A 12,845-nucleotide genomic window follows, 5' to 3' on the forward strand; every position below is an offset into this window, starting at 1 on the left:
ATTCTCTCTGTATCAGAGCTACGATGGATGGATGGATGGAGTTTACTTAGCTGCCACTTTCCCACAATGAGCTGTCCCCAGAAGCAGCGGTTCTCAACCTGTGGGTCCCCAGATGTTGTCAGACTACAACTCCCATCATCCCTGAGCTCTGGACTTGCTAGCTAGGGGTGATGGGAGTTGTAGTTCGACAACATCTGGGGACCCACAGGTTGAGAAAGGCTGGCTTAGAGCAAACATTCAAAACATCAAAGTACAAATATACAAAATACAGAGATAGCTCAGTTGGTAGAGCATGAGATACTTAATCGCAGGGTCGTGGGTTCAAGCCTCACACTGGGCAAAAGATAACTGCAAAAGATAACCACTCCACGATTCTATGATTGGCATGGTTTTAATGTATTTAAATAGATAGATCGTTTTGATTCTATCTTACATTTTTGCCAATTTTATGGCTTTTCATTTTTTAGCAAATTTAACATCAAATGAATTCAAATTTCATACAAATTTAAAAGTTGAATTCCCATCTCACTGTCCTGACGTCTCACTACCCACCCTTATTTGCTGCTCAATATTACCTACATTTCAAGAAAACTTTTTAGCATTTTGTCCTTATTTTCTTTCTATTTTCCTTTTCGATAGTTTTTATTCTATCAATGCTTAATCTTTTTTTAACCATTGTTTACCCCCTATGTTTTTAGCTGTTCTTATTTTTATCTGTACACCCACCTTGAGACTCTGCTACGGGGTAAATAAATACCGTATTTTATGCTCTATAAGACTCACTTTTTCCCTCCTGAAAAGTAAGGGGAAATGTGTGTGCGTCTTATGGAGCGAATGCAGGCTGCACAGCTATCCCAGAAGCCAGAACAGCAAGAGGGATTGCTGCTTTCGCTGCACAGCGATCCCTCTTGCTGTTCTGGCTTCTGGGATTCAGAATATTTTTTTTCTTGTTTTCCTCCTCTAAAAACTAGGTGCGTCTTGTGGTCTGGTGCATTTACAGAGCGAAAAATACGGTATATAACGGTGGCAGCAACAACAATAATAGTAATAATAACGAGATCTGCACTGCCGCTTTTTGCCACTAGAGGGCAGTAGAGCGCCGCAGGCTCTGTGGCATTGGCAGGAAGTGCCCTCCTCCTCCGCCCAGCCTCTCACTCTTAACCCTTCGTGTGCCCCATGCAGGGCGCTTTGCCGTGCGCGACATGCGGCAGACCGTGGCCGTGGGCGTCATCAAGAACGTGGAGAAGAAGAGCGGCGGGGCTGGCAAGGTCACCAAATCGGCCCAGAAGGCCCAGAAGGCTGGCAAATGAATCGTAGGTGCCCAGTGCCTCGCGCAGAAACCATCCCCGCAGCCGGGATGCCGCCACCTTCTCCCCGAGGGGCATGTGTGCACATCCGCTTGTAAGCGTCTGTATGTCAACGACTGGATGCTCACCATTAAAGTCCAGTGGAAATTCTTTAAAAGGAAAAGCATGTCCCGGCGTCCGTGAGGCTTTGTGTTCAAATTTTACCAATAAAACTGGTATACAACATCCACAGCGAAAACGTGGGGGTGTCGTTTGTGCGGTTGGGCCAGTCTGCCCGTGAGTCGTTTTCACCTCTTCGTGCTGGCAGTATGATTAAGAGCAGTTGGTAGAGCGTGAGACTTGGGGTCGTGGGTTCGAATTCCACGCTGGTCAGGAAGACTCTTGCATTGCAGGGGGTTAGGTTCCTTCCAGCTCTACTGCTAAGATTCTAATAAAGGGGTCAGTGAACTTTTTCAGTGGGGGGTGGGGTGGTCCACCGTCCCTCAGACCTTGTGGGGGACCGGACTGTATTTTTTATAAAAAAATTAATGAATTCCTATGCCCCACAAATAACCCAGAGATGCGTTTTAAATAAAAGCACACATTCTACTCATGTAAAAACACCAGGCAGGCCCCACAAATATCCCAGAGATGCATTTTAAATAAAAGGACACGTTCTACTCATGTAAAAACACGCTGATTCCTGGACCGTCTGTGGGCTGGATTGAGAAGGCGATTGGGCCGGATCTGGCCCCCGGGCCTTAGTTTGCCTACCCATATTTTAATACATAACTATAATATTACTCCCTGGAAAAGACCCTGATGTTGGGAAAGATTGAGGGCACAAGAAGAAGGGGACGACAGAGGACGAGATGGTGGGACAGTGTTCTCGAAGCTACAAACATGAGTGTGACCAAACTGCGGGAGGCAGTGGAAGACAGGAGTGCCTGGCGTGCTCTGGTCCATGGGGTCACGAAGAGTCGGACACGACTAAACAACAACAATATTACAGTCATACCTCGGGTTACAGCCACTTCAGGTTGTTTTTTCGGGCTACGGTTACTCACCCGCCGAAACCCGGAAGTACCGGAACTTCTGAGTTTCAGCGGTCGCGCATGCGCAAAAGCACTAAATTGTGTTTTGCGCATGTGCAGAAGCACCGAATCGCAAACCGTGCGTGCACAGACGCGCCGTTGCAGGTTGCAAACATACATCCCGCATGGATCACGTTCGCAACCCGAGCGTCTGCTGTGTTGCAAATGGTCCTTTCTGGTTCGTTTCATCTTCACACCTCGCCTGAAAGCTCGCAGCAAAAGCATCACTAAAAGCATTTGGTGCGCAACGGCTCTTAAACAACTTGGCTAGCTAGAGCCATGGTTGGCTACGAGAGGCCAAGGGGTACATCTGCGGCTAGACCATGGTGTTGATAACGCCAAGGCTGTGGGTTCGATCCCCATCTGTGACTTCTGCGTATTTTCTGCATTGCAGGTGGTTGGATTAGATGAATCTTGGGGTCCCTTCCAATTCAAGGTTCTGCAATTCCATACAGGTCCCCCCCTCCAAAAAAAATGGAACATCAGAATGAGAGACACAGGCACCCACCCCAAACCCCAAAGGATTTGACTGTTCACCTGGAAGAACCCTGTTTGGTTTTTTTTTTGTACAGTGGTACCTCGGGTTAAGTATTTAATTCGTTCTGGAGGTCCGTACTTAACCTGAAACTGTTCTTAACCTGAAGCACCACTTTAGCTAATGGGGTCTCCTGCTGCCACCGCGCCACCGGAGCACGATTTCTGTTCTCATCCTGAAGCAAAGTTCTTAACCCAAGGCACTATTTCTGGGTTAGCGGTGTGTGTAACCTGAAGCGTATGTAACCCGAGGTACCACTGTATTTTCCTACGTTGGCCTCGGCCTGTAGTAGCAGCTGATGCCCTGATTTTACAGCTGGGTTAGAACAGCAGGGCCAAAAATATTTACATGAGGGATGTTTTGAGAGGGGAGAGGGATCACATGCGGTTGCTAGGCAACCTGCCAAGCATCTCCTGCAGCAAAAATTGCCACCTGGGTCTTAAAAGATGTTGGAAATAAGATGCTTAAAAGGCTGTTTAACTTTCCTATGATGAGATGAATGAGTTCCATGGGATGAGAGCATGACATAAATAGCAGTGGTAATGACAGCAAACTAATAATTCAAAGGCTAAAAATGCTAACCATTTTAAAAAGGAATTTTTTAAAAGCGTGCCTTTAATTAGATGTTTACTACAGAAATTTTAGGCTGTTCCGCAGTATTTATTATTTATTTTATTTCATTTCACTTTTAATTTTTACCCCACCTTCCTCTATTACCAGAAACAAGGCAATTTACAAGCTGAAGAAACAACAAAATAGACAGCAACGATCACACGCTTAATTGCAATCTGATCCAATACAAAAAGTCATAATAAAAACCTAACTTTAAAATAGACAACTTGTATCAAATCAAGCAATCTTCAACAATCCATTGGAATATATCAGTAAATGGTAAAATTAAATACCAGCAAATAATACACAGTTGGCAACAATTTTTTTTTTTACTAAACTATAATCAATAAAGATAAGGGCCAGTCGCAATTCATAAAATAACTCAAAAGCATTCAAAACCACGTAAAGGGATCAAATGGAGAAACAAGGACACACAACTTACAAAATTATTTTTTTACAAACAATAATTTGCATCTCACTTTTGTTTCCAAGGAGCTCTGGGTTAGCTAGTCTGAGAGGCAGTGTGTCTGGCCCAAGGTCACCCACTGAGCTTAATGGCCGAGTGGAGATTTGAACCCTGGTCTCTCACAGGTTCTAGCGCGGTTCTCTAACCATTACACTACACTGTCCATTGAACAGGAAGAAATTGGAACCGAGGAGTAAATCTTAGCTTCCTCCACAAGATGCCTCTGTTGAGCTGAAAGAGCCCAAAGGGTTGATAACTCTTGAGTTGGCGGCACTGGTTGTAAGACTGCCTTGCGCCTTCACATCTCCCCCTACCCCCGCCTGACCCAAATCCAGGCTGAGCCCACCTTTACCTGCTAGCATCCTGCCACAAGCAAGCAGGAATCTTCTCTCAGTTCTGCTCCCGGTGGGGTCCACCAGCCTCTGCCGCCTGACCTGTCTCTCCAGGAACCATGTGTCGGCATCAGAACTTAGCAATCACATTGGTGATCCAGGTGGAGGTGGACGTGGGTGGTGCTGTGGTCTAAATCACGGAGCCTCTTGGGCTTGCCAATTGGAAGGACGGCGGTTTGAATCTCTGCAACGGAGTGAGCTCCCGTTGCTCTGTCCCAGCTCCTGCCAACCTAGCAGTTTGTGGCAGAGATAGATGCCTGACTGGCATGTTCCCTCCCTCCTGGTCGATCGTTCGGGAGCTTCATAAGTTTTCTTCAGCCCGAACATCACAGCTACCAATGCCAACCAACACCAGCACACTTAGGGATCCGCAGAGTTTGCGCATCATGTGCGTGACAGACCTCAGCAACTCAGCATTTTGGCTAATTATTTACATATAAACACACACAGAGCACTGCAACGTGGCTCCCTCTCTCTCTAGCATCAGGCAGCAAAGAGAAAAAGAACAAAGGACAATAGTCCCACTTCACGGAACACAATAACACAAACATCCTGTCTCCGTCACTTCCCACTCTGTGGAGTCAAACATACACCATCATGTGACAGACAACTATCCTATGACTGCAATCATGGAGCAGGAATTCTAACAGAGATAACCGCCAAAATTCCATTCTGACTATAAGAAGATCAAACCTCTCCATTCTTAAGGAAATCAGCCCTGAGTGCTCACTGGAAGGACAGATCCTGAAGATGAGGCTCCAATACTTTGGCCACCTCATGAGAATTCTCCCTGGAAAAGACCCTGATGCTGGGAAAGATGGAGGGCACAAGGAGAAGGGGACGACAGAGGACGAGATGGTGGGACAGTGTTCTCGAAGCTACCAGCATGAGTTTGACCAAACTGCGGGAGGCAGTGGAAGACAGGAGTGCCTGGCGTGCTCTGGTCCATGGGGTCACGAAGAGTCGGACACAACTAAACGACTAAACAACAACAACCCACTTTCTATCTTACACAAGAGCCTAGCTCTGATCTGTTAGCTTCATTTGGCCATCCTTTTGTAATTAACGCTCAAGGGAATCAGAAAATTAAACCCTTCCCCTCCCGGCATAATTTTTAACAGTTTTTATACTAAAAATATGAAAGGATAACCAAGTCATCCTTTTATGTGCCCGCAAGGCTTTCAAGTCACAGATGAGCTGTAGGAATCAATATCTGCAGTAATTAACAATGTGTTTTCAGAGCAAAGGAGAGAGAGGATGAATCTCAAGGGGCAGAAACCAAAGCATTTCTCTTAAACTGTGTTGAGGAAAAGCGCATCGCGGTTGTGGTTTCCTTCCCAAGGAATCCTGGGAAGTGTAGAGGGGGCATTTAAAATAATCCCAAGCCCCTGGACCAGAATGCACCTCCCATAATCCTGGGAATAGAAGAGCACGATAAATTCTGCACAAAAGTGTCTCCTCTGAAATTTCAGCCACACAGGGGCTATTCCTTGTGGCAAGCCAGCCATGCGCTCATGCGAGTGGGATGAGGTGTTGCCTAATTTGGCCGTCTCCAGGCTGTTGCAAAACACATCTCTTGGCGTCTTCTGGCATTCTTGGGTGCGTGCATTGCAATAACTGAGTATTGATGTTCCGGGTTTTAAAGGTGACGACGCACACTTTGAATGCTGTTGTGTTCTTATGATGAAGTGGGCAGGAGACGAGTATGATTATGTCTACACAGATTGGCAGAACATGTTGATCTGCTCTGTGCTGTGCAATGTCCGTGCACAGATGTGCTTCCCCCCAACTTGGTGCCCTTGTAGCTGTTGTTGGCTGTCGTAAGACTCGTCGTGCCACCTTGTGGGTATAAATAGGAACTTGAGAACTGCCAACACATCACCGTCATCAACCCGGCACCCTCCAGCTGTGCCAGCTGGTGCTCATGGGAGTCGTAGTCCAAAACATTGAGAGGTCAGCAGGCTAACAAAAACTGCACTAGGGAAAAGATTGCTCACAGGAGTGAGAAGATGTTGGACTCTGGCAAATCCTTGGGGCAGTTTCGGGGGGGGGGGAGGGGACCTCATTAGCACCTGTTGAGATTATTGCAAAGAATGAACCTGGGTGAATTTCGCTTTGATCCTTCAAGGAAAGGGTCATATACTCAAGATCACCCAGCACAGATTACACAAAAAGGAAAACTCACTGTGCCAGCTCAAAAACCATATTAGGGCAATACCACCACCACCACCATTTTTTTTTTTTTTATTATTATTATTATTATTATTATTATTATTATTATTATTATTATTATTATTATTATTATTATTATCCTGCAAGTTCCAAAGCTTTCAGAAGCCCAGGCTTTCAGTGTGGCTGATTATCTTCTTTTGAACAGCACAATTGTCAAGATATGACAGGCGCTCAGTATCTGTACTTTCCAGAAACAATTGAAGGCAATTTTTCAGACAGTCTCTCCCAGGTGAATGAATGGGTCTTTGCCATCAGGGTCTATTTTGTGTTGTTTTGTAAATATATCTGGTGTTTTGTGTGTGTGTCTTAAACTCTTCTTTTTTGCTACTTCTCTGGAACATTGCCTTGAGACATTCATGTAGAAAGTGGTAAAGAAAACAACAGTGATAACAGCAGCAACAAGAAGAGGCCAGATAAAATTTTGCAAAATAGTGTGCATGATTTTGAAGTACTAATTGGTTATATTTTCTCCCCCCCCTCTCTCTCTATATATATGATATATAGATGATAGATAGATGATAGATAGATGATAGATAGATAGATAGATAGATGATAGATACTGATATAGATGATATAGATGATATAGATATAGATATAGATATAGATATAGATGATATATATAAGTTTTTTTTAACATATCATTCCCAAGTCATTTAACATATTTTCTTATATTATACAATGTTTTGGATTTCCATCAGCCACCTCTGAAGATTTTTCAATCTTTATTAATATTTGAATTGGTTTTCAAATAGTTCCAATATTTACGCTGATTGGTTATATTTTCTATGCCGCTTTTCATTCAGACGAATCCTGGAGCGGCTTACAACCAACGAATAACAACAACACAACAGAACATAATAGAACACATAAATCGTATGGAATAATGAACGAATAATAAGTGAAACAATTGCAATCTATAGAACACTCTTAATGAAAGAACTAAAAATTAAACATCGCAATGAAAGCAAAAGTAATATTCTATGATTCAGAAATCAGTACAGCAGTTATAATCTATAAAACAGTATCAACAACATTAACAACAATATCAACACTTAATATCTGGACACTTAAGTTATCCAGAACTCTTCATCAGGCTAGATAAGGGATGGGGAACATTTTTTAGCCTGGGGACCATGTTCCTTTCTGAGGGCCACAGGCCAACAAAGCAGGCTAGTTTTCTTCTACACGCTCCACTGTCTGTCCCCTATCTGTTCTCTGTCCAGGCAAGCAAGAATGGCAAAAAATTGAGGGGTGGGTGAAGGAGGGCTAGTGAGGGATGTGACTCAGGGAGCATTCAGGGGGAGAGATAAGCAATGTCTGGAGGGCCACATTGAACCCCTGATTTGGAGGTTTCCCATTATTGGAATAGATGGCAAAGAAAGCAAGCAGTAGCAGAACAAGGAGTAAGGGGAACTTGGCTGATGGAGACGCCATGAGTCTGCATCTAGACCATTTGGAGAAGCAGAAATTCCACTGCTATGGAGGCATCAGGTTACAGCTCGACCTGCTTGGAGCAAGAGCACCATTTAACGGAGATCAGTCAGGCCCTTGACCATTAAGGCATCCCTAGTCTGCCCTCTTCCTTGTACAGTGGTACCTCAGGTTACAGACACTTCAGGTTACACCTGCCTAGGCTTCCAATCTGCTCCCCACAAACCAGTCCAGTGTGTTCAAAATGAATTCAGCTCGCTTTATCATTGGAGGCCACCTTGAGCAGCACAGGAACTGCTAAAATAAGGAAACAACCAAGCGTCTTTCTAACAACCCAATCTCTTGCCACCCGAATGGGCTGCTCCTTCTCAGAAGCTGTTGTGCAGAATAGCTTGCTGAGTTCAGGCTCAGCAGTATCTCAGTGGTAGAGCATCAGTTTTTCATGTAGAAGGCACCTTCAGGAAGGACTGGGAGAGAACCCTGCCTGAAACAATGGAGTGCTGCTGCCAGTCAATGTAGGTAGACCAATTGACTGACTCAGCAGAAGGCCACTTTCAATTTCCCCAGTGCAGCATAAAAGGAGACATCACCTTGCCAACAAAGGTCCGTATAGTTAAAGCTATGGTTTTCCCAGTACAGTGGTACCTCGGGTTACATACGCTTCAGGTTACATACGCTTCAGGTTACATACGCTTCAGGTTACAGACTCTGCAACCCAGAAATAGTACCTTGGGTTAAGAACTTTGCTTCAGGATGAGAACAGAAATGGCGCAGTGGCGGCGCGGCGGCAGCAAGAGGCCCCATTAGCTAAAGTGGTGCTTCAGGTTAAGAACAGTTTCAGGTTAAGAACCGACCTCCAGAACGAATTAAGTACTTAACCTGAGGTACCACTGTATATCCTTTTGTACTATCCTTAACATTCCCACAATCAGGACCGGCCCACCCACTAGGCAAGGTGAAACCTTTGCCTCAGGTGTTCTTAACCCGAGGTACCACTGTACAGATTTTAACACACATCCGTAGGGGAACTTGCAAGCCTGACAGGAGCTGCTCTCGGCTTGGTTGGAAGCTTTCCCCCAAGAAGAGACAGCTGGTCCTTCCCTATGACAGCAGATGAATCATGAGAAAACATTGTGCAGGAAAGTCTTTCTCATGTTCAGATTTCACATCTAGCCTGCCGTTTTGCCAGTGAGCCTCTCTCTTAAGAGGAGCTGCCCAGAACTTCTATGTGACTTCTGTTGTTGAGGGCTGTAGCTAGGAAATAGATATTCCTGGATACCAGAGTCCCCAGTAACAGTTTTGGATCTAGCAGCATCCCCCAAACTGGACAGAGTGCAGCTCTTGTGGGAATGTTCAGCGTGGCAGAAGAGGATATATTGTTTATTAATATCCTTCCTAACTTGCGCTAGCAAGTTCCTTTACTTAGCAGAGTTTACATTCCTCTTTTCACGCATAGCAGATAGCTGGATGCAGGCTCGTGTGAGCCTCTCACTATTAAACAATTCAATCTGTCTCAGATTGAATTGTACATTCCTGGTAAGTTCCATTGAATCCCTCTTAAAAAGAATAAATACGCCACAATCTTATTCAAAGATGATAAAAAAGTTTACTCACATCAGTTCACGGTTGGATTCCTGAAGGCAGACTTAGTTACAAATATGTACATGTGGATCTGCCCCATATGGGGGAATAATCCCAGTGCTTCTGCTAGCTGGGAAGCTAGCAGAGCAGTCCTAGCTAAAAGCTGGTCAAATGACGAAGTCAAAGAGAGAGAGAGTGCTGTGTGACTTGTCCTTTTGTTACCTGGACAGGTAAGGTCACACCCACCTTTAGTCATATGCAAAGGAAGGATGCTCCAGTTAGGAGGAACAAGAAGTTTTGACTGACTGGACCAAACATTCCTCAACATGTCTTCTCTAGTATTACAATAAATGTACTTGACTGCCTCTCATGGATCACATCCCACAGCTCTGTCCTGAACAGGGTGCCTCCCCATCTCTCAGGCTTGAGAACTTGCAACATGTCTTTTCAGGATTCAAGTTCAATTCATTGGCTGGCATCCATTCCATCATTGCCTTCAAGCACCAGTCAACATCTCAGTTGCCTCTCCTGATTCAGACGGAGCTGAGATATAAAGCTGGGCGTGATTCACAGTGGTGACACCTCACTCTAAATCTCCTGTTGACAGATCCTAGTGGTTTCAGATAGATGCTAAACAGCATGGCGGACAGGGGAAAACTCTACAAGGATGCAAATGTTGCAGGGGGAAATGGCAGTGAACGGGAAGTGAGCAACATGAGCCGGAGAGGATTTGGGAGGCTGAGCTCAGCATCCTGGATCTTAATTATGCTGCTTAAAGGTAAAGGGACCCCTGACCATTAGGTCCAGTCGTGACCAACTCTAGGGTTGCGACGCTCATCTCGCTTTATTGGCCAAGGGAGCCGGCATACAGCTTCCAGGTCATGTGGCCAGCATGATTAAGCCACTTCTGGCGAACCAGAGCAGCGCACGGAAATGCCGTTTACCTTCCCGCCAGAGCGGTACCTATTTATCTACTTGCACTTTGACGTGCTTTTCGTACTCCTAGGTTGGCAGGAGCAGGGACTGAGCAACGGGAGCTCACCCCGTCGCAGGGATTTGAACCTCCGACCTTCTGATCGGCAAGTCCTAGGCTCAGTGGTTTAACCCACAGCACCACCCACGTCCCTTAATTATGCTGCTTACTTTTACTGAAACAAAACACAAAACCCCCAGCACTGTTAAGTCTATCAACCAACCAAATTTCTGGCTTTCCTCCACAAATACATTGGTGAGGGAAAAGACCTGGAGGTTGTTTTTGCTTGCAATCCTCAAGGTGGAGCATTTTAACACCCAAGAGTTGTATCCATTGCTGCCATTCTGCTTGTCAACAGAATCGCTCCTCCTCTGAAGGCAACCCACGCTGTGCACCCTCAAAAACTTCTCCATAGGGTAAGTGGATTTGGGGGGAACATGCAGGGAGAGGAATAGGAAGTCCCATTGCCCAAGGGGAATTCTGCTCATGCAGCATTGGATGCAATCCTGGTTTTCCAAGCCCCCTGCCTTCCTTCAGCAGAGAGCCAGTGTGGTGTAGTGGTTAAGAGCGGTAGTCTCGTAATCTGGGGAACCGAGTTCGCTTCCCCGCTCCTCCACATGCAGCTGCTGGGTGACCTTGGGCCAGTCACACTTCTCTGAAGTCTCTCAGCCCCACTCACCCCACAGAGTGTTTGTTGTGGGGGAGGAAGGGAAAGGAGGTTGTTAGATGCTTTGAGACTCCTTCGGGTAGTGATAAAGTGGGATATCAAATCCTAACTCTCCTTCTTCAGCAGGGTGGGCATCGACCAGGGCTAAGGCAACTGTGCTCCAAGATCACTGCCCTTGCAGGAGACAGGGTTATGGGTGTCCTGCTTTGAATCAAATCACTGAGCAGTGAAGGTTGTCATCCTAGAGTAATTAACCTTGGATTTACTGCATCACCTTGTAAGTCATTCTTTTCCTGGGGGAGCAGGGCTTACGTGGTGCTCTTTGCACCAAACTGTTTTGCATCTCCAGTGTCAATGGTACCTTCCATTGGGGACACTCAGCAGGGAGTGACATTGCCACCATTAATGAACAATGCCCAGTGCCCTCTGAGAACTGCTGATGCCAGCTTTGCTGTCACCCTGGTCCTCTTTTCCTTCCTGGTCTTGGAAATGCCCCTTAACGGCAGGACTGATCTGGAGTCAGTAGGTGTACAGCCACTGTGGATGCAGAAATTCCAGGTCTGGTGTTAAAAAGACATGCTACCAGGGTCTAAACACAGAGTGTAGGGCAGGGGTCAGCAAACTTTTCCAGCAGGGGGCCGGTCCACTGTCCCTCAGATCTTGTGGGGGGCCGGACTATATTTTTGGGGGGAAATGAATGAAGTCCTATGCCCCACAAATAACCCAGAGATGCATCTTAAATAAAAGGACACGTTCTACTCATGTAAAAACAAGCTGATTCCCAGACCATCCGTGGGCCAGATTTAGAAGGTCATTGGGCCGGATCCGGCCCCCGGGCTTTAGTTGACCTATCCATGGTCTAGGGGCAATGTGTGCTGGTCCCATGGATTACCTGAGAGGCGAGGTCCAAGTCCGGTCCGTGGTCAAAGGTGCAACTAGGAGGCAGTCCGTAGTAGCTGGAGCTGGGTGCAGGGCAGGGAGCCGGGTGAAGTCAGGAATAGACATGCAAGCAGGGAGCCAGGGCGGGTCAGGAGCTCAGGCAAGAAAGCAGGACAGGGTTCAGGCAGGAACTAGAAACCAACAATATTGCTCCCGCAACTTGGGACTGGGGCTGGCCGGCTTTTATCTGCCCCGAGGCATAGGGCGGCCCCGGTCCACAGGCGACTCACCTCTCCTGGCCTGGAGGCGAGCACTCCTCCTGTGGGAATTTAGTTCCCTCTGCCTCTCTGCCCTGAGCCTCTGCAGCTCAGGAGAGGCTGGAGGGTTACCAGACCCAAAGGCAACCTCAGCTTCCTCTGACGGGGCTGAGAGTGGAGCACCTGCAGGCAATGGGTCCTCCATCTCCTCAGGAGCCAGAGCAGACTCAGCTGATGCCTGCACCTGAGGATCCAGCACAGGTGAGGACCCTTCAGGCTCATGGCCCAGCCCCAGCTCAGCTGGTTCTGGAGGCGGGGAATCCTGTGCAGGCTGGGATCCCTTAGGTTCAGCATCTGAGTCTGAATCCCCGGCCATCACACAATGGGTGGTAATGCCCCATGTGAGGGGGTTAGATTACCTGGGGGCGGGGGGAAAAGGC

General features: G+C 46.6%; 2 protein-coding genes across 3 annotated transcripts in view; both read left to right on the forward strand.

Annotated features, from left to right (window-relative positions):
• EEF1A2 (eukaryotic translation elongation factor 1 alpha 2) overlaps positions 1-1,545 on the forward strand; it is a 36,601-nt gene extending 35,056 nt beyond the window's left edge. The window contains exon 8 of the mRNA XM_083447515.1: positions 1,183-1,545. Coding sequence (XP_083303641.1) covers positions 1,183-1,310 — 128 coding nt within the window. The 3' untranslated portion in view covers positions 1,311-1,545. The remainder of the gene's footprint in view (positions 1-1,182) is intronic.
• The window catches only part of PTK6 (protein tyrosine kinase 6), a 736,207-nt gene that overhangs the window by 131,376 nt on the left and 591,986 nt on the right, over positions 1-12,845 (forward strand). The window lies entirely within an intron of this gene.

This window comes from Podarcis tiliguerta (assembly GCF_965153285.1).
Source record: "Podarcis tiliguerta genome assembly, chromosome: 6".
NCBI classification, from domain to species: domain Eukaryota; kingdom Metazoa; phylum Chordata; class Lepidosauria; order Squamata; family Lacertidae; genus Podarcis; species Podarcis tiliguerta.